Source organism: Apteryx rowi, unplaced genomic scaffold (genome assembly GCF_003343035.1).
Source record: "Apteryx rowi isolate R43461 unplaced genomic scaffold, aptRow1 scaffold_1245, whole genome shotgun sequence".
In the NCBI taxonomy this organism is placed as follows: domain Eukaryota; kingdom Metazoa; phylum Chordata; class Aves; order Apterygiformes; family Apterygidae; genus Apteryx; species Apteryx rowi.
In genome coordinates, this window is record NW_020447470.1 from 8441 (window position 1) to 35046 (window position 26606).

At 38.0% G+C, this 26606-nt stretch overlaps 2 protein-coding genes across 18 annotated transcripts in view; one reads left to right on the forward strand and one right to left on the reverse strand.

Moving 5' to 3' along the window:
• Positions 1-561: 561 nt before the first annotated feature.
• Positions 562-8860, reverse strand: MSANTD3 (Myb/SANT DNA binding domain containing 3). 11 transcript variants are annotated; one of them, XM_026055655.1, is made up of 6 exons: positions 8750-8860; positions 8075-8244; positions 5399-5455; positions 2612-2915; positions 2470-2518; positions 562-1317 (listed from the first exon to the last, which is right to left on the reverse strand). In XM_026055655.1, the coding sequence occupies exons 4-6, from the start codon at positions 2882-2884 to the stop codon at positions 908-910; spliced, it is 732 nt and encodes a 243-aa protein (XP_025911440.1). In that variant the 5' UTR covers positions 2885-2915; positions 5399-5455; positions 8075-8244; positions 8750-8860; the 3' UTR covers positions 562-907. The 11 variants fall into 11 exon arrangements, 10 of the variants coding, with proteins under 10 accessions (XP_025911440.1, XP_025911434.1, XP_025911437.1 ...); XM_026055649.1 differs by adding an exon at positions 4766-4906 and having other exon boundaries at positions 2470-2915; positions 8750-8858; XM_026055652.1 differs by having other exon boundaries at positions 2470-2915; positions 8075-8170; positions 8750-8857.
• An 88-nt stretch (positions 8861-8948) lies between these two features.
• Positions 8949-26606, forward strand: part of LOC112960934 — a 48013-nt gene continuing 30355 nt past the window's right edge. For 3 of the 7 annotated variants that reach the window (XR_003251891.1, XM_026055641.1, XM_026055642.1), the window contains exons 1-14: positions 8949-9018; positions 10079-10165; positions 13447-13515; positions 13983-14037; positions 15884-15943; positions 16397-16477; positions 17211-17347; positions 19140-19262; positions 21487-21529; positions 21888-21960; positions 22731-22888; positions 23661-23796; positions 25607-25652; positions 26077-26136. Coding sequence is in view for 6 of the 7 variants with exons in the window: in XM_026055641.1 (XP_025911426.1) it covers positions 10115-10165; positions 13447-13515; positions 13983-14037; positions 15884-15943; positions 16397-16477; positions 17211-17347; positions 19140-19262; positions 21487-21529; positions 21888-21960; positions 22731-22888; positions 23661-23796; positions 25607-25652; positions 26077-26136 (1092 nt within the window). In the remaining variant the exon portion in view is untranslated. Of the gene's footprint in view, positions 9019-9047; positions 9499-10078; positions 10166-13446; positions 13516-13982; positions 14038-15883; positions 15944-16396; positions 16478-17210; positions 17348-19139; positions 19263-21486; positions 21530-21887; positions 21961-22730; positions 22889-23660; positions 23797-25606; positions 25653-26076; positions 26137-26606 lie in introns of those variants that run through there. The other 4 variants (XM_026055639.1, XM_026055643.1, XM_026055640.1 and 1 more) reach the window with 4 other exon arrangements.

A 26606-nucleotide genomic window follows, 5' to 3' on the forward strand; every position in this document is an offset into this window, starting at 1 on the left:
AAGAGTTTGCCAATGGACTGAATGGCCCACTACATTTTAAAAACTTTGTGAACCAATGAAAAGCTCTTCCCCTAGAATGGCTCCAGGAAAACAGCATACAGGGTTGGTAGCCACATGCATCCTTCCTATTTCGATATTCCACTTAAATATGAGATGGACCTGGAAAAGAGAACAAGCACAGTGGCTTCTGAGGAAGAGGTCACCTTCTTTACAACTTCTTAAGGATCAGGGCTCAAACAACTAGAGGGCCAGCCCACAACCTTCCTCTCAGTCAGCCAGCTGGCTGGAAAACATTACTGCTGTTTTCCACAAGCAAAGGACTTTACTACTACAGTGGTCCTTTCATCCTTTGCTACTTCCTTCATTTTCATACCTTCTCTGAAAAGTAGATTACGAAAAATATAAACCAGGCATAGGATTTTTTTCTATGTCCCAGCATAATAATTCAATCAATGCCTGTCAAATATCTTTTCTCTCAATAGCAGAGAGAGACTCCAACCCTTCCCTTCATTCAGGAAATGGCAGGGAGGAAGATCTAGAAATAAAACAGACACTTTAACCTGATGTTTAAAACTGTTATGGTTTTTTAAGAAAACTCAAATGTATGGCCTATTCTGAGACAGTATCATCATTTCAGAAGGATGGTAGGGTGAAGACGGAAAAATGCATTCATCTTTTAGAATATTGTGCATATTTGAAAGTTAAACAAGTCAGCATTTACTTACAAATGAACAATACAGTCTTCCCTTTCGTAGACTCTACCACTGTTTCCCTAAATGTTAAGAGTCAAAGTGCAATCACTATCAACTGGGCACCCGTTCTGTCACTGTACATTCTCTTTAAACACTCTCTTTCCAATGCACATTACTTATAATGTGCTCAGACTTACTCTCTGTCCCTTTATATTCTATGGTGAATTAGGAAAGGGTCTATTAAAGGATGATACAGGCCATTCTTTTGTGATGGTCTGCAGTTTTCTCTCCCAGTACATTTTCTTTTTATTTAGCACTTCCATTTTTATCCTGTGTTCCTCTTCAGCCATCTCACACTCTCTTTCTATTTGCTGTATTTTTGCCACGTGAACTTCATTCATTTGGATTAACTGCAGTTGTAAAATTGACATTTGCTGATGATGCTCTTCCTCATGCATCTTCTTCAGAGCACTTTCCTGAGATGCTTTACTTCTGTAGTTCTTATCTGTTGCTATTCTGATATCAGAAAATGAAGGCTCAAGTTGGGAGGTACCTTCACATACTGGGAAATGTACCAGCTCTTTCTCTTCATCACAGAGTTCTCTGTTTGAGAGAACAAATGACTCTGTAAAACACAACAGAAAAGGTATTAATCCTTCATCTCCCTCTTCCCCTCAAGTAATATGAACTTGTGATTATAAATGTAGTTATTGGTGTACACATCTAAACCTTGTTATTCTGTACCATAATACAGGAGACACTACATAATGCTGTTTTATTACAGAATACTGCAAGCATAGTGGTCTAGTTCAGGGTGAGCTGAACCACTTTAGGCTCTGTTGACAGACCTCCATGACTATAATGGAAGCTCAGAATCCTAAAGTGAACATAGACATTTAGATGTGTATGTGGGCACCTAAATTTATGTGCCTGAGCCTACAGCTGAACTTTAATGCAGCTGCTTAAGCCAAATGTGTATGTGACTAGCAAAAATTTTATGAAAGATCTAAGTCTCAGGTGAAGAGCTATGTCTACATGAACACCAAGAGAGGCAGAGAATACTAAGAAGAATACTATTTATTCCTCCCTTATCACTCCTGTACATGCCATAAGTATAAGTTGCACATCTTTAGGAAAAAAATTACATTATTCTTATTTTGAGAAGGTTCTGACATAATAAAGTTTGCAAGAGACTGCTCCAGCCACCATCCCTTCTAGTCTTGGATTATTCTGTCTGTGTATGCTTGGCAAAAAAAGAAAGTGTAGTACTTAATCTTTTTTAAAAGGCCATTCTCCAGTGTGGACTCCAATGTGAAATATAACTCTACAAATTCTTTTTAGCCCCTCCTGAAAACAAAGTAGGGAAGACCTGCAGGAAACTCTTGCAGCAGGAAACTCAGACAACAGTGACTCAGACAATTTGCTGCTGGTGGCTTTTTTTTTTTTTTAAATACTCAGACAACCTTTTCCCAACAAAACAATACTTGTAAAGGATTAATATATCCTTGGGGTTCTCCTGTTCCCTGAAAGCCAGCATGATGGCTACTGCGATGCTTTTCACAAAGTGGCAGATATGTTGAAAGTGGGCCAAATGACTCAGTTTAACTCCTGAGGGCCTGGGGAAATATATAGTGTCTTGTAATATCATAGCTCTGAAATTACTTTTCTGTAGCCAGCAGTCACAGCTAAGTGGGGAGATTTAGACTGCTGAAAGAGAATCACTTGCAAAACCACATACAAAACAATACTACTTGCATCATTACAGTAACATTTATACCTTGACTAGAAGCATCAGGCTGATACTCAGAATCTTCTTCTGGTGGGCTCTGCAAAAAGTACATTTGCTCAGGCATTATGCTGGCAATCTTCTCTTTCCCTATGATGTGAGTATTTATAAGTGGACTAATACTTCTTTTTACCTTCTCCCGTCTTTCATGTGCCATTATCTTTTTTGTCCGTGCCTTGATATTTTCCCAGCATTTCTTTAACTGTTTGAAGTCTCGCAGTGATACACTGGGCTGCGAATTGTATTCATGAGCTAGTGCTTGCCAAGTACGCTGTTTGAGAGCAATAGTTCTTGCATCGCTCTTTTTACATTCAAGTACGTATTTGTACTTTTCAACTAATGCAAGCAGCACACTCTTCTCCACTTCTGAGAAGTATTTAGCAGGCTTTATTATTTCGTTTTGCATTTTCTACTGTTTCTTCAAGAAGCCAAAAATCCTATGAAAACAATGTTGAAAACAAAAAGCAGATAAGAACTGGTCACAATATCAAGAAAGTTTGTTTCAGCAAACAATTCCTAAACATACCATTTCAGTACACATCTAAGCCTCTGATTCTAAAATACTTTCATTTCTAGAATAGCTTGTGTGTAATTTCAGAGTAAAAAAATGAAACATTCAGGTTATCTGTATTATAATTATATGCTGGTTTATATTGCTACTTTAGTGGCTATGTTGTTACACAAGAAGTATATGACAATGAGGATAAGCCTCCTGCCTATGTTACAATTTGTGCCCTATTCTATGCCTTGATACTAAATACTTAGCCTTTAATTTATAGAAAAAGCTTTTTTCCTATTCATTACACCAGGCGAGTTTTCAAAACTCTGAGCTATAGAAAAAGTTCTGAAATCCAGCCTTTGATAGCTTCAGGCTAAAGTCTAAAGCCATCTTCAGCAGGTTTGTGTTTTCTTTGCTACAGAAAGACCCTCTTTCAGCCTTTCTCTGTGTCTTTCATTCTTGTCCTTGCTAACTGAGGGTAGCTATTTCTCCTCTCTCTCCTTTTTATAATATTTGAAAGTTATATGATAAATGACAATAAGATCTCCTTTTAAAGACTTCTGTTGGTTTGGTTCTCCCCTGTGTTCAGCTCTTCTTGACTGACATCCAACAGGGGGCAGGACCCTGACCAGAATTCGGATGCTGAGAAGAGGCAAGGTTTGCAAGAAGATGTGGATTAACTACAGAAACTAACCTCTCTGTGAGGGTACAGGTTCCTAGCCCTTTACTGCTCACTCTGCATGTCTGTCATCTTCTCCCACTCTTCCTTGTGCTTGCACTGCTGGCCAATCTCAGTAACCAGCTACCAGCCTAGAATGCCATGTTAACTACTACTGCTCTCCTCAAGCCTAGTGCTTATGTACAGAATGGGAAAAGGGCAATTGATATCTGGGAATTCTTATCCATAGGAAAAAAAAACACCCCAAAACCAAAAAAAACCCACACAATGTTTCCTTGAATAATTAACACATGACTGTGCTGCAAAAAAGTAGCTTTTTCTTTTATCTTTTTCTTTTCTTTCATCTCATTCACTCCCACTACAGCTGTGTGGCCACAATTACTTTTAAGTTTTGTGCAGAAACTTCTGGGTAGTTAATTAGAAAAAAGGTGTCTGTCTTAGCTCGCAATTCATCTGGTTTTAATAAAAAGGTCAGAGATGGAACATATACATTAAGATATTTGGTTGATATTCCCAACAGTCTAGGACTCCTTCCTAAAAGGAATTTTCTAGTATTTTGCCCACTGCTTCCCTCATAATACTATTTGATGATTCAACAGCTTTCACCATCAGATTTCTTTCCTCTTTTTCAGCCCAAACATTTTTTTTCTTAACTCCAGTGCACTAATCTTACTTCTCTTTGTACCATCTTTTGTAATTCCTCTCCTCCAAATGTCTTGATACTTATAGTTATTCTTACCTCTTCCAGTGAGGGCAACTACTTATAATTACAAATAAAACTAATGGACAGGCTATATAAAAATTTCAAAATGAGAAAACATCTTTCACATAAAAACAGGAATGTCCCAAATAACCCCTAAAAATCTGATAAAAAACAGAAAACCTAGGAAGAGGATTCAAGGAATAGACAAGGCAGTAAAACAAAGCGTAGAATAGCAAAAATGAAACAAAGTGAAAAGATATAAATAATGATCTGCGTTTAAGAGAATATAACATACAGTTAGAGCTTGGGTTTGCCAGAAAAAGAAAAGGAATGATTGAAAAAAATTGTTTACTACAGTAATAGAAATGAAAGGGATTATTGAGGAAATAAGGCTCAGTGACCATACTCTCCATCCGTTTGTCTCTCTCCACCCACAGTGAATTCTTGCACCCAGTGAGTTGAAATTTGACAGCAAAATAGGTATCTCAAAGACAATTACATTTCCAGAAGTTTCATGAAAGTCAGTAACTGTAGCTAAGTTGTACCCCTAGTGAAAAAGAGACAAGAAACACATAATTATGTATTTTCTTTCCAGCAGTACTCAACTGGGTAATCACCATGCATGTACTGATTGGACGGTTGGCACCTACGTACCTCCTGGCTAGTCAGTTCTGCAGTCTCTTAAAAAAGAATGGTGTCATAAAGACATGGGAGAGCTGGAATTTTTGCAGTGGACAGGATTTAGGGGACAAAGGGCATAGATCCATAGAAGGCCAGCCTTCATTAGTTCTGTTGCTCACAGAACAACCTGTTTAATTTGCAAGAAAGAAAGAAGTGAGAGAAGGAAGAGAGCTGGGTGGCCGAGTGCAAAGACGACAGTTCTCTGATCCAGTATTTCCTCCATCACACTACATCAGGTCATTTATTGTTCTCTGTGAAAACCTACATCACCCCATTTGTTGCTGACAGGAATTCTTAAACACCTATAATCCCACAGTGCAAACTAAGTGTATGTAAACAAACTTGAAGTATCACATACCAATCATTATAATATCTAGGTCTAATACGCAGAAGACAACATCTGCTTCAGAAGTTCCTTAAATAAAAAAAAGAAGAAGAAATTAAGCAAAAAGATCAGAAACATACATCCTAACAAAAGGATACTGAAAACTGGGAACTTAGCTCACCCATGAAACAGCTTTCAAGACCTGTAAAATATGAAAGACCTGTAATGAAATGGAGTCTACCTGCCTATCTGACTTACTTAGGACTTACTGTACCATTCTGAACCATTGAGCTGCTTTAAGTAGCTGCTTAAAATCTTGGGACCAAATATTGACTCTTCAGCCTGTCTTAAGCTCAGTTTCACTGAGGAAAAGAATGAAAAGCATCACCATCACCAGCAAAAGTCATAAGGTCCAGTACCATATGATCCTGAGAACCAGGATCAGAAAGGGCTGACACTGCCTTCCACTGGGCTATGTGAATCTTGTTTCTAGCTTCAAAATGTCTGATAATCTCAGACTAAAAATCATGACATGTTCACGTATAGAAAAGCCCTTTAATTAGCAAAAAAAAGGATTTTCAAGAACTTTGTAGACTTTTCTAAGCTCAAAAAAGTTAAACACAGTAACATCTAAACTTCTGAATTTGAAGGAGGTAAATATTTGGCTATACAGACTAGCAGAGATGAACTGATATCAGTAAATATTTAAAGCATTGCCAAACAGGACTTCACATATATTAATACCCTATGTATTGGGATGAAAGCTTATCTCTCATGGTTGGAGCCATAGCAAACCTCTAAGTATTGCTTTTATACCACACTATCATTTATTGCTATTATTTTTACTGTGGTAGCATCTGAGATCCCCAGTCATAAGCTCAAATGCTGTACGTTTGTACAAATGCTACATAAAAATGGAAATGTAGGTCCCACTCTGAGAATTAGTCTTTTCCTTTCCCCATACACATTCTTAATTATTTTTTCCACACATACACACTGCACTTGTGTCCATTCCATGAAGAATTCAGGATTACAATCTAGGATGCATAAAAGCTTGAACTGCTGAAAGAGTTTAATGCACTTATTGAAGTTTCTTCTCAGGATGTTACATACCTAGCCCACTTCCTTCAATACATTAAAGCGCATTTTCAATTAGGTGTATAGAAAGCACTCTGAGATGTCAGAGAACTTGGAGCACTGAGAAGCTGCAGCAAAACACCACCATGTATTTATATTCACTCCTGTTTTTCTGTGCATACTAATCACCTTCTGGAAGTCTGCTGGCTCCTCCATGGATTATGAGAAAGGACTCCTATAGGTCTATATCTCATGGCCAAAATAATTTCCATTTTGAGGGTGAAAGAGCCTTCCACAACATATGCCTAGTATATAATTTAATATGTATGAATCTGTGTTGAAATGGAAGTAGTTTACAGTGTATGGCTCAGACAGCAAACAGAATCAATTTGGGAATGTGTAGGTACATGAGGACAGCTGTGCAGTAAATTCTAAGAAACACAGGATGAAAGGCTTCTCATGCTCTTACAGGTGCCCAGACAAGGACACATGCAATAAGTACCTCACCCTAAATATCTTCCGGTGGCATTGCTCAGTGACCTAAGTACTCCTCTTCTTACACAAACCTTTATCACTTGAAAATAACAAAAGTATCTTCCAACTCCTGATTTTTACTTTGAAGTATAGTACTCTTCTTTGGGAGACTATAAGGGATGGGCTGTAAGCTTGAAAAAAAATTACATAGGTAAAGTGCATCTATGTGCATAAATATGTATATATGTATTATGTTGTTTGCACACCTAAATACACACACAAACTCAAGCCAGTTGCAAATAAGCCTCTTTCCCCAAAATCACTTCAGGTTGGCATGAGCGAACATTTTCAACCCCCGAAATACTTTTTTAGGCATGAGAAAACACAAAGAGAAAGTTATGGTGGAAAGCGTAACCCAAACATTTGCACTAACCAGAAATACAGATCACAGTTTGTTAGTGGACTGTTGTCACTTCTGGTGTGAAAGTGGAATTAATTTACCAATGCACAACATGCCTACAACCAGAAATAGTTTAAAACACAAAAATTATTTTTCCAACTTGAATTGCAGATAAAGCTTTAACTAGTAATTAACACAAGTGGAATTCAATCATAATGCTGCCTTTTTTTATTCAGTGTTCAAGGGAGAAAGGAAAGGCATGGGAATGCAATAACCAAAACCAGTCAAAAACATCAGGTGTACATTTCATTTGAATGACAGAACCAGCAATAAACGGTGTCCTTCTTCCTCAGATGTCAGGTTTTGCTCACACAGCTTCCCTCAGAGTATTCCAGGCCCAATCCTGTCTACCTTGAGACTTGAAAACATTATATAATTAGATACAAATATGAATGAGATCTATATGGAAATTCTGTTACACATAATCAATTACCCCCCCCAAGTGCTTTTAACTGTTTTAACACAAATTAATAGTTATCGTAGATTGTCTGGTAAATGAATAAAATAATCTATTAGTTAAGGTACTTTGCCTACTTTTCTCCTGGCAAATTTTACACACACACATTTTAAACAGGTCATCCTGATAGCTATGGAGGACATTCAAAGCAGTTTGTGTAAAGCAAAGATAATGGATGCAGGTTGTTATTTCAAATGACTGCCTGAAATTCACCAAAAATAGGCATAAATAGGAATCCTACCAGGCTCTTGTGCGTCAGAACTTCTCAACCATTAGCTTGAGCTTGGTTTTATTTCCTTGCTTGTTCCTCTTCTACTTGAACGAAAAAGAACAGGTCCTAGCTTGACAAAGAAGAATGCATCACCCAAGGCAAACATGCAAGCTGCAGCTGATACACAAATTCAGGAACATCTGCCATGACAGACGGAATGAAAAGCCGTTCACGCTGTTACCCAAATCCCACGCAGATTATGTAACCGCACTCAGGGACCCGCGCTCAGCCCCGCACTGCCTCTGCGCTCCTAACAAAGCACCGCGGTGCGCAGCGCGCGCCCCTCCCCCCCTCCGCCGGCGGCGGGGCCTCCCCCGCCCTCACCTCCTTGCCGGCAGGTCGCCGGCTCGCCCTCAGCTCCCACCAAACCCCGAGCTGGATTGCCGGCTCCCCAGAGGGACCGCGGGGCGGTGCCAGCCCCTCCCGGCCTCCCGGAGGGGAGAGACCAGCCCGCTGCCGCCGCTCACTCTGCGCTGCACTGCACTGCTAGGCACTCAGGCCGCGGCTGGCGCGGGGCAGCAGGGCTCCCTGTGCCGCCTTGGGGGACCCTCGCCCTTCAGATGCAGCCGCGCTGAACAGTGCCCTGGGAAGTGACGCGTAAAAACCCAACGTCCCCCAAAAGGGGATGGGGAAGCCGTTTTGCACCTGGCACTGGCCCGCGGGCAAAGCTCCTGGCGCAGGCGCTGTTGGGGCGGCAGCAGCAGCGCGGCGCCTCGCTCCCCTGCTCGGTTCCGCGGAGGAACACGAGGCCCGCACGCGCCGCGGGGACACAGACACAGACGCCGCTGGCGGCGGCCCCGCCCCCCGAGTCCCAGTCCTGCTCGAGGGAACGCCAGCTCGGGCTTTACCTCCGACAGCGGTGGGCGGAACGCTGCGCATGTGCACGGGCTCTCCCAGGCTGGCCGGGGAGGCGGGTAAGCGGTGTCTGTGGGTGATTTTGCTGCTTCGCAGCTCCCTYTTCGTGGCTCATCCCCTTCCGCCGGCGCGGGGGTCTCAAACCGCGGCCCCAGTCCTCCCATCTTTGCCCTGGGGCAGCCCAATTCCGCGCGTCAAGGGACGCTGTTCCTGCTCGCGCCGCGTGCCCCCACCGCCCTCGCGCGGTGAGAGCGGCGCTGGCTGCCTGCCGTTGAACGCGTAACAGTGGGTGCGCGAGAGCGGCTCTCGGGGGCGTTAGGTCGCCCGCTGGCACTCCCCTCATGTAGATTGAGGAGAAGGAAAGGTTGCTGGCGCCCACTTGTGCGGCAAGAGTCGCCTCTCAAGTGGGCCTGTGGGAAGGAGACTGTTTAGGCACGGGGGAGTGCCTGCAGCCACCTGTGCACCGGGATCCGTCGGTATCTCTGCGTGCTTTCTGCGTCGGGGCCGCGGGTGCAGCGGTGGTCCGGCTGCAGGAGCAGGTGAGGTGTCAGTCCTGGTGGCGCTGGCACCGTGTCCCTTCCGGCGAGCTGGGAGTGTGGGCGCGGCCGCCTTGCCCTATCGCCCTGGGTCGCCTCCGGGGCCAGCTCGCTTTCTCCGTGCCTCTGGTTGCGGAGAGTTTATAGCTTTGGGCCCTCCTGCTTCAAAGGTCGGGAGTGGGAGCATGTTTGTGGAAGAAAACTGCCCTTAATATTGTTATAAATAAGCACTTGGAGCTCTGCATGCCTGGCTGTTGTTCTTGTGTGTAATCTGTCCATGTATGTATCAGAATCTCAGGAAAGAAAAGGAAGTGTTAAATAATTTGAATTTGTTTTGTTTGAGGGTGTGTGGCTTTCTTGAGGGAGACTCTTGGAAATGAATTATTTTCTTTCCACGCTGCACTCAGCTCTCAAGCTGAAAACATAATCATGTTCTCTTCAAAAATATTGTTATTAGCCTGGAGATTTAAAGGTTTAGCATGACTGAAAATGAGGCATAAGTTAAAATTAACACTTAAGTAGATGCAACAAGTATTTGAATGGTTTTGTGAAGCTAAAATAGTAGTTTGTAATCTTTTTGTAGTTTTCTTGGAGATTCCATATCATCTAAAGATCAAATATGGATCCTGAAGCTGAGATAAAGAAGCAATTAAATCCTTTCTACTGCAATGTAAGTATTCTTTACTGAAAATCTTAACTAATACARAGTAGTTTTGCTAGAAAAAATTGAGCTGAACCAAGTCTGAACTAAGTCTGAACTCCTACTGTTTTTTCTCTTGAGTAAGATTAACACTGAAGCAGTATTCTGTTTCTTCTTGGAAGTCTTTGAACCTGTTTTGGGACTGATACTTCCTTCCCTGCTACCTTCACCTTCTGAAAGGAGGAAAATTTCTAGTTGCGAGTTCAGAATAACAGGATAGCTGAAATCTGACATCCTTTACTTAGTGGGAACATGTTTAGAACAGCAGTTGGTTACAACTGGTAGGGTCTTTAGAGCAGCTTTGCATTGCCACTTCCTTCTTATTTGCCTCTAACTTGCTGCCAGCAGTGGGCTTCCCCAAGCCAATCCCTAGTTGTGTGTTCCTTGTATATGGTTTGTATGGAGAACTTATTTGGGGGAAGGAGGTGTTTTACGGTTCTTCCTCCAGTTTTAACCTTTGTCCTTAATCCTGCTACTGCAGTGCTGAGGCAAGTGGTTCCCAGATATCTTGGCTTCTTTCAGCTTCTTGATCCAATGCATCATATTTCAGAAGCTGAAGTGAAGCAATGGCATTGTGCTGGGTGTGTAGTACGTGGGCTCTAGCAGGTAAGCAAGATCTTGAAGGGACTTTAGCTTCTAAGTAGAGTCCAGTGATACAGGCTTCTTGTTGTTTTCTTTGTATAAAATGTTATATTTTTCAACTATAACTGGCTTTAAAAAGCGTCACTGGTTTGAATTTCAATGAAACAAGGGTGACTTCAGTTATTGTACTGACTCTGCTCCTTGCTGAATACCAGTGAAAACTATAGCTGTGTTTCAATCGACTTGTGACTGTGTTGATTTGATGGCTTGCCTATCTTCTTCTTAGTTTTAGAATGTCTCCATTTTTAACCTACATAAATTTTCATGTGTTTAGTAGACCTTATTGCATAACATTCTTGCAACAGTATTGCCTGTGTGCTCTCTTTTTTTGATGTACCTTCCATATATTAGACTAATTATTTTGAGAGATCTTTATGAACTTAAAAGTTCAATAGTCTCTCTATTTCCTGAGACCATGAGAGGCAGTATCTGCAGAGGCTGCTACAGTTAGTGAACTTCAGAATCCTAAGTAACAACTAACTGTGAAGTTTTGCTGGTGTTCTGCAAATACAAAACCTGTCAACATGCATAGTTTCTTAGTTATAGGTTATAGCTGTTAATGCTAATTGAGCTACTGTGTAAGAGGCCATGACAGTTGTTCCCATCCCAATACATAACTTTATACATAAAATGCTATATAAATAATATTAACATTCATTCCTCTCCTTTAGTTTCTCCAGGGCAATAACCTGCTAGAGACAAGCCTGTGCATCTGCCTGCTGAGCATCTTTATCTGACCAGGGACAAATAAGAATGCTGAAGTATATGCTGTGTGATCTAACTTTTTCCTTTGTAGTCCATTAGAGGTTCACATGAAAAAATATTTTCACATTTTTTTAACTGGATAGAAGGCAAGAAAGAAAAGATTCTGTATGCCTCCTTGTTTTTTAGATTTTCTGAAGTGCCTCTTGTTCTTCAGAGTGCTGATGCATCACGCTACCAAAACACAGATACTGGCTTATTTGAGCTAGTGGAATCCATATTAGAATGGTCAGTCAGGTTTGAGACTGTGTTCACCTCTTTGGCTACTGCTAGACTCAGTTGTCTTGTATTTCTGGATTTAGCAGGCCTCTAGTATCATGTAAGAGTGAGGGCTGTGGTACCATCTTGCGTCCTAGGGCATGTGCTTTTATGTGGTTTTCCTCTGACCATGGAGCCACTTCACTGAAAGTCCATCCTCCTCTTGGGAGGAACCTCCTGCTTCGTACTGCCTTCCGCTGTGTTAAAATGCGGCTTTTAAGTTCTTAGTACATCCAGGATGTGGTGAAAGTTCTTCCATGCAGGTTCTGCATGTTTGTGGTGTTGCTGCTGATTGGTGGATAGGAATGCTGGGGCCCAGGGAACTAGATACTAGAGACTGAAAACTCTGGGCCTGTGATATGAAAATCTTGGACAGAGATTCCATATTGGAGTACAGTGTAAAGGGCGTGACAGTCTTGTGGAGTTGTAGTTTATAGTCTGACACTTGAAAGAAGAATGGTAAGCCAGAAATACATGGTTAGGGTGTGGTAGGAGGGTGAAGCTCTTGCCATGTAGCCATTTTTGAATAGGACTTGCACAGTTGGGAAGCTGTTCTGCCTTAGCACCTTGATCATATTCTAGTTTTGTATATTGCAGATTTTTAAAAGTGCTTATAAAGAGTTATGTTCTCACTTTTCCCTAAAAATATATTTTGGGGGTGCTGTTATGTGCACATATCTGTCAAGCTTGTTTTAGTCCCAGATCATTTTATGCAAGCTCAATGGACATGAAGAAGACAGAACCATCCTTCTAAAAGGATGCAGGGAGCAGGAATGCAAAACGTCATAGGAATATGGGGAACTGGGAGTTAAGAAGTTAGTGCTGTATATGCAACATATGCATTGAAAGCTTTTGAAAGAATTTGAGAACCTAAAGCTGACTTTGCTCTCCTAAGGCTTGTATTACTTTGCTGCTTCTCTGCTGGAGATAATAGGAAGATGCATTAAGACCAGAAATTTTTTGTTATTAGAGCACTTAGGTGGATGTTTCATGTACTATGCAAGGACAAAGATACCTACCAACTCATTTCACTTTATATCAATTTGTTTGTCTTTTTCTCTTTCCTGAAGTAATACTGGAGTCAAACATAGTCTGCTGTCTTTGTCATGTTTGATATGTGTGTGTGTGTGTGTGTGTGTGTGTGTGTGTGAGGAACCAACTTTTAATAATGAAAATAATCTTAAAAATAGTATGTTTCTAAGTAAAGGCTTTTTTTCTTAAAGAGGAAGATTAAATTGCAGCTCCTGATGGCAAAAATCCTAAATACTGTGGTTTTCAGGTTTGTTGTTTTTAAAGATCTTAGATTTTTAGAGGAGGAGAAGACTTTTGACCTGCATTTGTTCATTCACATGAACTTAGACCTGATCTCTTCTGCTCCTGTTCTGAATTGGCCCAGCCATAAACCAGCTGTGATTGGAAAACTGTATGCTTGTGAGTGGAGCAGGCTCCTAATTGCTTGTCTTTAGAGGAATAGTACTTTAGTAGAACTTATATAAATTGACATTTAGGTAACAGATTTATTTTGATATCAGCAGTATTCTTGCTGTTTGCATGGTATGCTAGAAATATTTCTTTTCTTTTTATTCTAGATCTGCAAAATCTGGTGTGCTTCTGCATTAAACTTGCAGACTCACTTCCTTGGATTCAAGCACAAGACAGTAAGATCAGTTTTTGGACTCACCTTTTGTCAAATTTTGTAGATTTATTATGCAGCAGACTGTGGGTGTAGAATCTATTTTTATGTAGTTTTTAAAAATCTGCAATTTCAGATATTTGGCTAGTTTTATCACTTTACTACTTTGTTTATTACAATAAAGTAGAACTTAGTTTTGTATATTAGTACTGTCAGAAAAAGTTGTTGCAGCCTTGTGTCTTGTATTCTGAATTAGTGAGGGCAGAGAATACTTGCTTCAGAATTTATGGCTGTTTACTTAAATCTCATTCTGCATTTATTAATAGGTAATTTAGGGAAAAAGTCTTATATATATTTTTGTGTTTAATGTAATTGTCTATTCAGGTAGTCTATGGTGTTACTGTTAGTCTGATTTACTTGATTAATGATTAAACCTTTGCATTGTTACCTTTGAGTATTAAGTGTCTTTCCTTCTCCCCCCCCCCCCCTTGGGGGGATGATGACTTGGTAAATAAGGTTGAAGAAGCACTGAAAGCTCATGGCATTGGTAAGTGCAAAAATTTTTACTTCCTACTCTGTACCTTTCTCCCCTGCCTCAATTTAGGTGTTCATGAAACAGAAAAATAAATGACCTTCTCAGAATTGTACTTTAACACCTGTCCTATGTTCTTTAATGATGTAACTATATAATCCTACAGAAATCAAACAATAATGTGTGTAAGGAGTGTGCAAAGTTTGTTTAAAATATACTAGCTACAATACTAATGATCACATACATTAAAATTTTGAGAGGCCTGAAAGAATTCAAGACCTTTGAAGCCTTCAGGTTTTAAAATACACTAAAATAGATGCTTCTGAAAGTATGTGGAAATGTTTTCTCTACATACTTTATATTTGGCTTTAGAAAGATCTTATTAAAATTTTCTTAGTTAGCTAAAACAAAGTATTTTTAGTAAGTTTAATAAATCATTAAAACTTCCCCAGGTCTGTAAGAACTGATTTACTTCCAGTAGGGATGAAGACATAACCATGTTCATCATTGTTCCCCTACTTTTGTTTCGTGATGCGCCAAAAATGTATTTTTTGAAATACATTTTGAAATACAGTTTGAAAGTTGTGGTCCAAATATGCAAAGCAAGTATTAACAGTCATACAAAGCAGCAAGTATTAACAATCATAGAATTTACAGGAATGAGCTGGGACCTTCGTTAGTTGCCAAGACAATCTAGTTTGTAACTTAAATAATCAAAAAGAACTTTCATGAAGACTCTAACCAAAACTTATATGACTCTTTCTGATGCAGTTGTCTAGCTTTAATCATTCCTACTACCATCATCTATTTAGGGTTTATTGTGAGCCTTAGGCTCTACTTCTTATCAATATCAGTTGTTTTGTAACAGATTACTTTTAACAGGAGAATAACAGGGTCAACTTTTGGTGGCAGGAAGGTGTTTAAGAGACAAAAAATGCAAGTTGCTTTCCAGGTTTGCCCTTAAGCAGCATTGTTTCATGCACTGGTGACAGGTTTTTTTGGTGGTGTTTTTTTTGGTGGCAGAATGCTGAGCTTTTTCCTGTTCTTTTTGTTGTCCTATAGTGCATTAACATGTTAACACCCTTTCTAAGGAATAGCAGCCTGCTTCCTTTGTGTGTTTGGCATGCACTCCCAAATGCAACACATCTCTGTCTGTCTCACAAATTCCTCAATGGCAGAGCAGGTCATGTGGTTATCTCTGTCCCCTGCTTTTCTTAAGGGTCTGCAGCCTCAGCCCTCTCACATCATGTGCAGATAGAAGAAATATTTGATTGGAGAAGGGACAGCTGCTGAGCTGCTGAAAAAAAACAGAAGGGTTATTAAGTGCCCTGGCGGACAGCATGTGGGCCAGCAGTTTAAGCACCTCCAGTTTAGGGGTTTTAACTGAGTTGCTGTGATGTATTGACTTAAAGTTGCTCCAAAACTTATGAAATGAAGCTTTGTTCATTACAGAAAGAAAGATATTTGCATTGTGATGAATCAATGAGATTTTTCCCTTTTTACAGATTGTTTTCTATATAAATTAAATTCCAGCCAAAATTACTCACAATTTAAACCACTATTTAATAATTTAGTAGTGTGACATTTGTTTAAATCCATGTTGTAAGGAAAGTTGTGACTTGATTAGTCTTCCTCTCTGTCTGCTTCGCTGAATTGCCTGACATTAAATAGCTTTGTTTTTATTGGGTGTAAATGTTCTCGGTCCATATATTGCCAAAAAGATCTCACAGTACATTCAAAACTAAACATAACTTATTTGTCTCAACAGAAGCTTAAAGAATGTTTTAAAAAATCTATTCTCATGCCAAATCAGTTTTTGGTCTTAAAAATTTATTTTCACTTTTTTGTTTTGTTTTGTTAGTTAAAACTGCAAGTGGCTTAGGGGAGCAAGTGAATGCACCTGTAAAACTTCCTGATTATGGTAAGACTGTTTAATGTATTAAAACAAAAAAAGTATTAAATGCTTTAAAAAAAAAAAAAGGTAGAAATAAATCTTTCTAGGTGTAGTGTTACAAGTGATGTCTATAGCTTACTGGTCATTGGGAATTCATTTCTTTTCATTGTATTTTTTGTCTGTAGTAATATTTTATAATAATACTTGGAACAATACTTGCAAACAAAATGCTATAAAAAGAGTGAAAGTCAGATTTTGGGGATAATGCTTCACAATAACTGACTTAACTTGTGATATGGGGCCCTATATGGGCAGGGATACAGTTGAATCTGAACTTCTTAGCATGCCTCGTCTAGGTCAAGGGTTTCATTTCATTTTTTTGATTTTTTTTTTCTTGTGCCCTGACTTGAGACTGTGAAGACTGATAGCTGGATGATGTGGAATTATTAAAAAAAAAAAAAAAAATCTCTTATCTTACAGTGCAAACTGAGCCAGAGAGGTTTCATGGACGGACCTTGGAAGAACAGCTTAATACATGTAAAGATTCAGAACCTGCGCTTGGTGAGGGGTTTTAATACTATAATTGCTTGCTTGTGTGGTGTATACAATTGTAGAGCATTGAGTAACTTTTTAAATGTAAATTAGATAATGTGTAATAAAATCTTATTAAGTTTACATTGAATACCTATTAAAATGGTACAAAAATGACTCATCTTAGTGACAAAACTCTTGGATTTAGTACTGAATATTTTTGATTGGGGAGATACCCACATGTTGAGAGCATGGTCTAGAAACAATCTAAAGTCATAGACTTTGAGAGAGACTTTGACTTTAATGATCATTACTGTTATTTGTAATGTAGTTGCTGATCTTTAAAATTGCCCATTCTGTTGAGAGAGGGGAGAGTGAAGTGGGCAGGAGAGATGTGAACTATGTGGGCATGTATTAGAATGTATAAAAACACATTTTATTCTAAATAGGCATGACAGAATTATTGCTAATAATTTTTAAAAGTGATTTTTTGATTGTTCCAAGTTCTGGGTGGTAAACATGAGGCATCTTAAAGGAGTTCGTATTTATAACTTTGGTGCTTAGGAACGCTAGACACCCAGAAGCTAAAATAACTGATGATTTTGAAAATCTTGATTCATGTGTCTGGCATGTAATAAGAATAGTTTGCTTTAATATCTGTTTTGTAACTAGCACTGGTTATTTGTTTCTTGGATGCCAAAACATAAAACAGATTGTTTCAATAAACATCAAATTTCCTAACTTTTTTTTTTAATTAACACAGGACTTAATTATATAATTGAATACCGATCGAAAGACAATTTCCCTTTTCTCTATGAATGTCAACTCTGCCACTGTAAAACAGGACTGAGTAACATGTTCATGCATGTTTATGGCTCCAAGCATAGACTGGCATACCTGGTAAGTTTTTAGAATAGAAATGTTCTTCTGATGTAATGGTTTAAGTAGAGAATGTGCTAGCCACTCTTTGATTAAAAACTTTTTTTAAAACTCTTATATAAGGTTTTATGAAAATGGCTGTGTTTGTGTTACAGCCATGCAACTTGGCTTATACTTTAATAAATGGATTTAAAATTCATCATGTCAATAATGTGTATGCCTGTCTGTTGGTGACACTGAGTTGTCAGCTTCTTTTGTGTTCGTTGACCAAAAAATGCCAGTAATAAAATCAACAGCTGTAATTGACTAGAAATAGATTTTTCAAAAACAATTTTTTCATTGATCCAGTTCTTTAAGATGATACAAAGTTTTGTTTTGTGTTTCAGATGCTTTGTACCTATGTTCCTTTTAATCTGAAGGAATATGATACATATTGGATAGAGTCTATGACCAAGAAAAAACTCGAGTGTTTTCCCAGTTTTGTGGCTGGGYAAGCTATGTAACTTCTGTGCCTGTTTTCCACTCTAAATGTTTGCAAAACTCTTAACGTTCCTTTCTGTCCGTGAATGTTTAAGTACATTTTGCTTTGAACTGTTTATTTTTGCAGTATATTTAGTGAAATAGCACTGTCCAGTATTTGAATGTTTGCCTGAATGTATTTGTTTAGGATGGGCTTTAACAAAGTGGAGAAAACAATACTTTGAAAAGTATTTTGTTATTTTTCCATAAAAGATTTGCTCAGAGTTGGTGTTATATCCCATGTACGTTGAAGTCGTAAGCTGTCGAGTTCAGCCAATTCAGCTGGATATGCTGAGTGAGACTTGTATTGCTGGTTTTGATGTTTGTAGCTCTTGTACTTCTTGGTTACTTTGGACTCTGTTTCTGGCAATCCTGAATCTTATGCTTGTTTACTGCATGTCTGTTATTCTTAAAAATAAAATATAATAATAATTCAACAAGGACAACTGTTAAATCCTGCACCTGGGCTGCCTGCAGCAGAACAGGAAGGAGACTAACTGGCTGGGATTTGCCCTGCTGAAAAGGAGCTGGGGGTCATGGTGGAGAGCAAGCTAAAGATGAGCAAATAGTGCACCCTAGCAGCTATGAAGGCTAAGAGCAAACTGGGCTGCATTAACAGGAGTGTAGCCAATAGATCAAGGGAAGTGATTATTCCCCTGTACTTGACATTAGTTAGACCATATTTAGAATTCTGTGTCCTCTTTTGTGCTCCCCAAAACAAAAAAGATATTGATCAAATCCAATGAGTCCAGGGGAGAGCTGCCCAGTTGGTCAGGGGGCTGGAGCRCTTGCCCTGTGAAGAGAGGCTGAGGGAACTGGACTTGTTCAGCTTCGAGAAGAGGGGCTTCAGGGAGATCTAGTAGCAGCCTTCCAATACCTCAGAGGAGGTTATTGAGAAGACGGAGTGCAGAAGTGTATGGCAGAGGATAAATTGAAACAGAAATTGAAAGAGGAGAGGTTCCTACTTGACAGAGAAAGTTTTTCACTGTGAGGGCAGTCGAGCATTGGGGCAGGTTGCCCAGAGAGACTGTGGAATTTCTGTCCTCGGAGATTTTCGAGACCCAAGCAGACAGAGCCATGAGCACTCAGTTTGGAGTTCAGTGTTGCCCCTGCTTTGAGCAGAAAGTTGGACCCCTCAATTATTCTGTGATTCCATACACAAAAATTTTAACAAGTTCTGCTTCTTATATATACAAGCTAATTTTTCTCCCATGATTATTAGCTTTGCTAGGTCTGAAAAGGGGGTCATAGGATGAAGTGTGACTTCCAAGATTTGCATTTCCTTATTTTCTAGAAACAACATTATCCTGAGATAGCAGAATCTGATGAAGTTAAAGGTAAAGGCTCCGAACTGAACAGAAAAGTTAGGCAAGTTGCATTAACAATTGAGAAGAAAGAAGGAAGAAAACAAATAAAGGTACATTTCTTTAAGAATTTCAGAATTTACATATTTATAAATAAACTAAAAGTAATTGCTTTTATGGTGGGGAGATCTACTTGGGATGGTAGACAAATCTTGCTTTCTTTACCTTCATTACAAATGCTTTTTGTCTTTTTAAATTTTTCTTCCAAGATTACTCTGGACACCATTTTCCATTAGTCACTCCATCATAAGTATTTCTCTTGTTTGAAATAATATTCATGTCACCCGAGTCTACAGAAATAGGTCTTTGAAGTGTACAAATACCAAATATCTATATTAATGCTTAATAAATTTCCAACTGGGGCATGTGTGCATGTGGAAAATACTTATTTCATTGTTGCTAAGAAGATACCTTCATGACTTTTTCTTAAATAGTTTCTCCTTTGTTAGCACCCTGTGGCATTTCACAGAGGAACCAAATAGAAATCCTGCCATTACAAAGGGAAGAGTGGGAATTTACAGGTCAATATGGGTTTATCAGCAGTGTCATGGGACTGTAGGAGCACCATGAGCTTAAATTCTTGTAGAGCTGCACCCTTAGAAGCATGTTCTCGTGGAGATACCTTCATATTGCTTTCCGTTGTTAATGATTTCATTGCAATAGCATTTAGAAATGTTTACGACCGATGTCTGGCCAGGATATTGGCACAAATTCTCCTTGAGGGGTACCTTGCCAATCAGATTATGACAACTTAACGTAGGTACTTAGTGTTCTTTATGCTATACATTAAATTTGTATTCTGTATCAATTTAAATATCTGTCAACAGCCTGCTTTTTAAGCAGTGTTTCTTGGTGGCAAGGTCTCTTGTCAATGCACTTAATTTGTGTAGGCTGTGTCTTGGTTTCAAAGTGGTGTTCACAACAGGTTTTAATCTCATTAGAACTTACCCATCTGAAAAAGACCCATGTTTCTTCTTGTGCTGTAGTATCACAGTTGGGCTAAAGGATGAGAGCTTATATTGATACCATTCTTTTTTGATTAAAAATTATATGCCCTAAATGGGCATATAGGAAGATGAAGGCTTTCTTCCAGAGTGAATGAATGCTTTGCTCCTTAGGGCTTGAAACAGTGTGATTCTTTTTTATTCATCTGGTATACTGCAACTTGTGGAGATCGTTAAAGATGAGACCTGTATAGAAGAGCATGTCCTGAATTTTAAACCCCACTGAATGGAGAATGGGGAAAGTAGGGTAGAAGGACAAAATCCKTATACCTTAGCCTCTAGTTTTGACATCTATTAAAAGAATCAATTAGTATCACTTGTGTACAAGACCAAACTTTGCTAAATTATGCAGGGCTTGGCTTTCAGCAGTTACAAGTGCTTAAATCTGAGATTTGTTTGTGTACAGGCTACTCTTGTTTGGAGGCAAATCTACAATATAACATATGACTAATATTTTTTCAACTTGTGTATGGAAATCAAAATGTATATAGATGTTTGGAGGCAAATCTACAACATGACATATGACTAATATTCTTTCAACTTGTGTATGGAAATCAAAATGTAAATAGATGTTTGTTCAGTAATGTGTCTAAATAAATACATGTTAAAAATATATAGGAAACAAAGCCATATTTCTGCTCTGTCCTACTCGATGTAAATATTACCATATAGCTTTTCTGATATAGAAAGGAGCTTTCCAGTAAGGGGGAGGGAAAAAAAAAAAAGAGGGGAGAGATTTCAGATCCTCAACTTTAATCCATCTGTATATCTTGTTTTTAAACTCTGTTTAAAAAAAAAAAAAAAAAACATCCTGACTATTGATTTGACTATTTTGTTGACCTAGCCATCTAATTCAAATTTCCTATAGACTCAAGACTGTATATTTTACTTGAGATTTTTATTCATGAATATAGAAATAATTAATTCCATCTATATTTTGTTTTGTTTTTTCAGGGACAGTTTCATTGCTTCCACAGCAAATCCATCCTTGCTTTAAGGAATTCTTAAATAGACGGTGCATAGCCCATTACCAGTTGAACTGGTATATTTAGTGAAAGCATCTACTTAATTTTCTTAGCTCTAGCAAAAATATTTCATTGCAATAAATAAGTGTTCAAGTAAATGACTTTTTGAATATCCATACAGGGTGTTACATTTATCTTCTTGACACTACTGATTATATCTCTTTTTTAAAAAAGATAAGTATTTAATGAAATACCTACGTAATAATTTTATCCACAGAATAGTTAACATAAGTGGACTTTATTTTTAGGTTGTTATGGATGCTCCAGTTATGAGGACGAGATGGCAAGAATGTAAGTATGTGCTTAGTGGGAGGTAAATTTTTTATTTACCTAATTTGAGTAAACCCGCTTTGACCTAGGGCAGCTTGATTTAAGGGCAAATTGAAAGATTTGGTCAGTAATTATACCATTTGCTTAAGTTTTGAGCTTCGTTTTGTAAGTTTCCTGTTAAAAATTTGATAGATGAAAGAGTTTTTCCATAAGCAACAGAACTAGAGACCTGTTTTTTTTCTTTTCTTTTTTTTATGGGTTTATATTCCCTCTCCCTCTTTCCATCCCAGTCCCTCTCTCATCCACAGTACTTCTAAGCCCTCTTTACTTCCCAGAATTCCTTACCTAAAATTTCTTTTTATCTGATTATTGACTGTAGTCCCTGCAGTGCCAGCTACTCATCTGCCTTCTGGTGAACTGGGCAAAAGGAGCAGATATGTTGTTGAAGCTCCGTGCGTACATTTAATTTGCAGTCTAGAAAGACAGGTGGAGTACTTGAAGTGCAGCTACAGCTCTTATCTGTGAAAGAAAACTTGTTCCTGTTTTACCAGCCATTGGTTCTCATAAAGTTGTAGGAATGTAGTATCTGTGAAACTTCTCCGATGTTTAATCTTTCACACTTGTATGTCATCCAGATGGACAGACACTGCAACTGCATGCTTATTTAGGAAATGGCTAAACATTGCAACAGGACATTCTCACAGTTGCATGGAAGTAGAGATATGAATTAAAACTAACACGCTTAATTTTACTGCAGTTTATATGTAAACTGTATTTTAAAATAGCTCAATAGAAGTACTGAGAAGATTATTTTTGTAATTATCTAGATTAGCAGTGTCATGCTTTGAATAGGAAAGATTACCATTTTGAATCTAGGAAGGTGTTTTGAAACAAGTTGAATTTATTCAAATTAGGTTTATTCACTGTGAGCTTTTGGTTAATATATCTAATTTTGCATAAGGCTATGCAGCATTCTGCTAAATTTTTAATATTTACATCTTTTCAGAAAGAAATTCATATATATATTTGACCAATACCAGAGTATAAAATATTTAAAGCTTCTCATATTAATCTGTAGTTGCCATTAAATATGTAGTTGCATAATATTTTTGAATTATTCTTAATGTTTGGAACTAATAATGCAGAGAAACAGAGCTAGTTAAATTTTTTCAAGTGCAGTTTAGGAACCCCTATAAATTTTTTTTTAACCTTCTTTGTGAAGAAATGCCAGTTTTGCTACATATCAAGCATGTTCACTAGATCCAAATGCAGATGGCAGCCCTTCAAAAGCTAAAGTTCAGCATGTGGATACATCAGTTAGTAGTGAAGAAAAAGCAGATGGTGAAAATATGGACGAACAAATGCCAGACTCTAAGCAAGGTAAGAGAAAAAGAACAGTAGGGTTTTTTTTTTTAACTTTTACTGTTATATTAATTAATATTTACTCTACGTGTGTGTTTATAACTTCTATAGGCATGTTCAGCATATTTGCAGAGTGTGTGGATGGGTTTGGGTCTGTGGGGGGGTAAAAGAATGTTCCTAATTTTTGCAAAGAAAACTGTCCAGATTTATTTAAAAATTACACTGTTGCTATAGCCAGATATTTTAGAACATAAACAAGACAAGATTCAAAGTAGAAGTTTATGGTGCAAATATTACTGGGTGAAGGAGCACAGAGAGTGTTTGGGCATGTAAGTCACTCTTCTGTGGCAGGAAAAAATAGGGAGACCTTTTGCCAGACTTTTTGTTTAGGGCACACAAAGGAATAGAAAAGATGCAATGATTAAAGGACCAGATAGATTCTGGATTGATTTTTTTTTTTTTTTTTTGAGTGAACATCGTGTACATGAAGAAACATCAAAAAGTTACTGCTTGGCTGTAGGCTTAAAGTCAAAGGAGAAATGAGGGTTCAATCTAAATGCATTATAATTATTTTCATTCAGAATATTTCTGATCAGAAAATATATTGTGCTTTATGGCTGAACGAAATTTTTGATATTTATATTAAGTTTTTATTTTATTTCTTAAAGATACTATACTTTCATCATCAGGATGTATTTCTGGTGTCTTTCAAAAAAATTCTAAGAAAAGAACACTTTTGAAATAAAATATTGTAAAACTGTTACCAAATACACCTTTTCTGTTGTTTCAGATGAAAAGAATGTTCAAAAGGAGGAGAAAAGTCAAAGTGAGCAGGCAAAGCCAGATGAGAAAGTTGAAGCTAATAAGGTTATTGAAAGTAGCAAAGGCAACAAGACTGAAGAAAGCAGCGCAGGCAACAACTCTGAGTAAATTTAAAGTTTTTTCTTTTTTTTTTTTTAACGTTTCTAAGAAAAATGTTGCGGTGATGACTGTCTATATTGGATTTGCATAGAGAGTGCTGTGAGAAAGAGATGTGTCCTGCAATAGTAAAATGCTTGTCTTCTGAAATTATTCTTGCCTGTAAGCTTCTCTCATCAACAGAAAACCTGCTGTAAAGTGACCTCAGGTTTTGCTCTGTGTTTAACTGTGTTAAATCAGCTGGTGTGTGAGGAAATGTCTTCAGAATCAGTCATTCGTGCAACACCAGAAACCACAGCAAATCATTTGATGTGGACTATACATGCATCAGGCCAAACATAAGACTGTTCCAGCAGTTAGTTCTTTGATATTGTTCTAATGACATTCTCTTGGAATGTTTTAACTTCAACTCAGCTGTATTTCTGTCAGATATGAAGAGCTAATATCTTTTGCTTGTTTACTGTTACTGAGTAAAAGAAGCAATTTTCTTCTTCCTGAAATAGGACTTCTAACCTCTCTATGGAGCAACCATTAGCAGATGGATTAGTTGAAACCAGATTCAAGTCCAGGCTTATGAATCTTAATGTTTGCTTAATTTGTCTGACTTTCAAATAAGTGTAACAGTTTTTAATCTGAAGAGTGAACTAGTTTATGAAAGCACTGAACATAAAGAATTAATCAAAGCTTAAACATCTTCATCCAGATGGTAGACAGAATGCTGCTGTCTAATTCTGCTTGAAACTGATCCTCACTGTGTAGTCCTGTGCTATAGGTCTTAAGAGCAGCATCCTTTAAAAAAGTCACTAGTTTTTTTTTAAGCCAGTTGTTGGTTAGATCCTGGGTAACCTATGAATAGCCAGGTGTTCCAGTGAGAGACTGATTTGGAGGTTATAGTTACCAAAATAGGATTTCAGCTTTTTCCTTTACTCTGTTTTTGTGAGACTTCATACATTGAATTCATTTCTCTCAGGTTTCTTAAAAGGAATAAGATTGGATTCTCCTCTGACAGCCAGAAGTCAAATGATGTTTCCACTTAAAGATTCTGCAACATCTGTCTGAGAATTTCTAATTATTGTTAATTTCTTTGTAGTGAAATTCTGCAGACAGTCATCTGTAGGTGTAAGTTATTTTATTTGGAGTTTATTAACTACATCATCTGCTTTTTCTACGCATTTGACTCCTAAGATTTCAGGAAAGAAGTGACTTAGGCTTGGCTATCATATGGTGTTGATTGCTTATAAGAAACCACTCTCTGGGTTGATGCAGCGTGTCTCATTATTTTTTGTGATGGTTCCTGGGCTTGTAAAAGGATGGAAGGCATTATTATAGTTGTAATTGCAGAACAGCAAAAATATGGGTAAGTAACTTTTAGCCGTATGAATATCTGGGGCTACATTATAAAACACTTCTTTTTATAACTGAGTTTTTGTAAAGGCAAATTTGTGAAGTGCTTATAAAAGTCATACTGTAATTATGGGGACTTGTCTTTCTACAGTGTATATAGAAAGTTTACAGCTTTTACTACCTATGCCAAACTTTTTTAGTTCTGGGGTTTAGCATGTAAGCACTTGCTAATTGCACTAAAAAGTTCAAATCAATTTTATGAGGATGTCCAGGACCGCTGGGATTGCTTCAAAGAAATATGTGACATTTCAGAGAATAGTTCAGCACTGTAGCCTATCTGTAACATAAACTGATTGTCAGTTATTGACTGGCCACATATTTCTGATAAATCAAACAACTAAATACTCTGTGTATGTATTTTATATTTATATATATATATATATATATATATATATATTTTTTTTTAATCTTAAGGTGTGAGACCAATATACAATTGCAGGAAGGAAACGAGGAAGTGGAGGTGAATATTTACTCTGTTATTGGGTTGTTCCAGTGTACAAATAGTTGAGGAAAAAATTAATATATGATTGGCAATATTTTGACATTTGCTTTTGCTTATTCAAGTTATTAACAGTATTTATTGGCAATAAATGAGCTACAAGTTATTAAGCAGAACTTCTAATAACAAAATACTTTACTTCCCCCCCCCCTTTTTTTTTGTAATGTATTCTAATTCTGGTGTGTTTTTTCTCAAAATTTTTACATAACTTCTGTAAAGACTAGTAAAATCATGTTTAAAAAAAATTGATATTTCGGTACAAGCACATGCAATCTATTTAGAGCAAGAAACTAGAATAGCCATAATAATAATTACTTATCAGTTTCTGTTATGTAAAGAGTGCACGTAATAGATCTCTGGATTTTTTTTTTTAAATCTTAAACAGCAAGAAGTTACAGGAAATCCTGAAGAATTTACTAGCCAAGAAGAACTATTGGGATATTTGGTAAGTGTTACCTAGCAATGCAATTTTTGAAAAGCTTTTACAGAATTACTAAGTTCAAAATGTAGCAGGTAACATAAAAGCTAAAATGTAGGCAGTCCGCTAATCTAACAACATATATTATCTGAGGGTATCATTCAAAATAAAATTAATACCAGTGCGATTCTTTTGATTTTTGTTTTTTGTTACTAGTTGTTGGTTTTTTTGTGTCTTGATATTAATGTCATTGCCTTCTCAAGGACTATATGCTGTACAATTCAGATAGGAATCCTTCTAAGCCCAGGTCTCAAACCTTGCCTTCTGTACTAGCGCTGGCCCCTTGATGTTTGGCCCCGCCCTAGATGCCCATGCCTCTGCCCTTGCGATGCCCCCACCCTAGAGGCCCATGCCTCTGCCTTTGCCCTGCCCCCACCCTAGATGCCCCTGCCCTTGCCCAGCCCCCACCCTAAATGCCCCTGCCTCTCCCCTTGTGA

Bases quoted from the DNA above. Each gene is read 5' to 3' on its own strand.
- MSANTD3 (XM_026055649.1), bottom strand. From the start codon at position 2,884: ATGCAAAACGAAATAATAAAGCCTGCTAAATACTTCTCAGAAGTGGAG. The intron at 1,318-2,469 runs GTATAAATGTTA...TGTGTTTTACAG, and splicing joins GCCTGATGCTTCTAGTCAAG to AGTCATTTGTTCTCTCAAAC.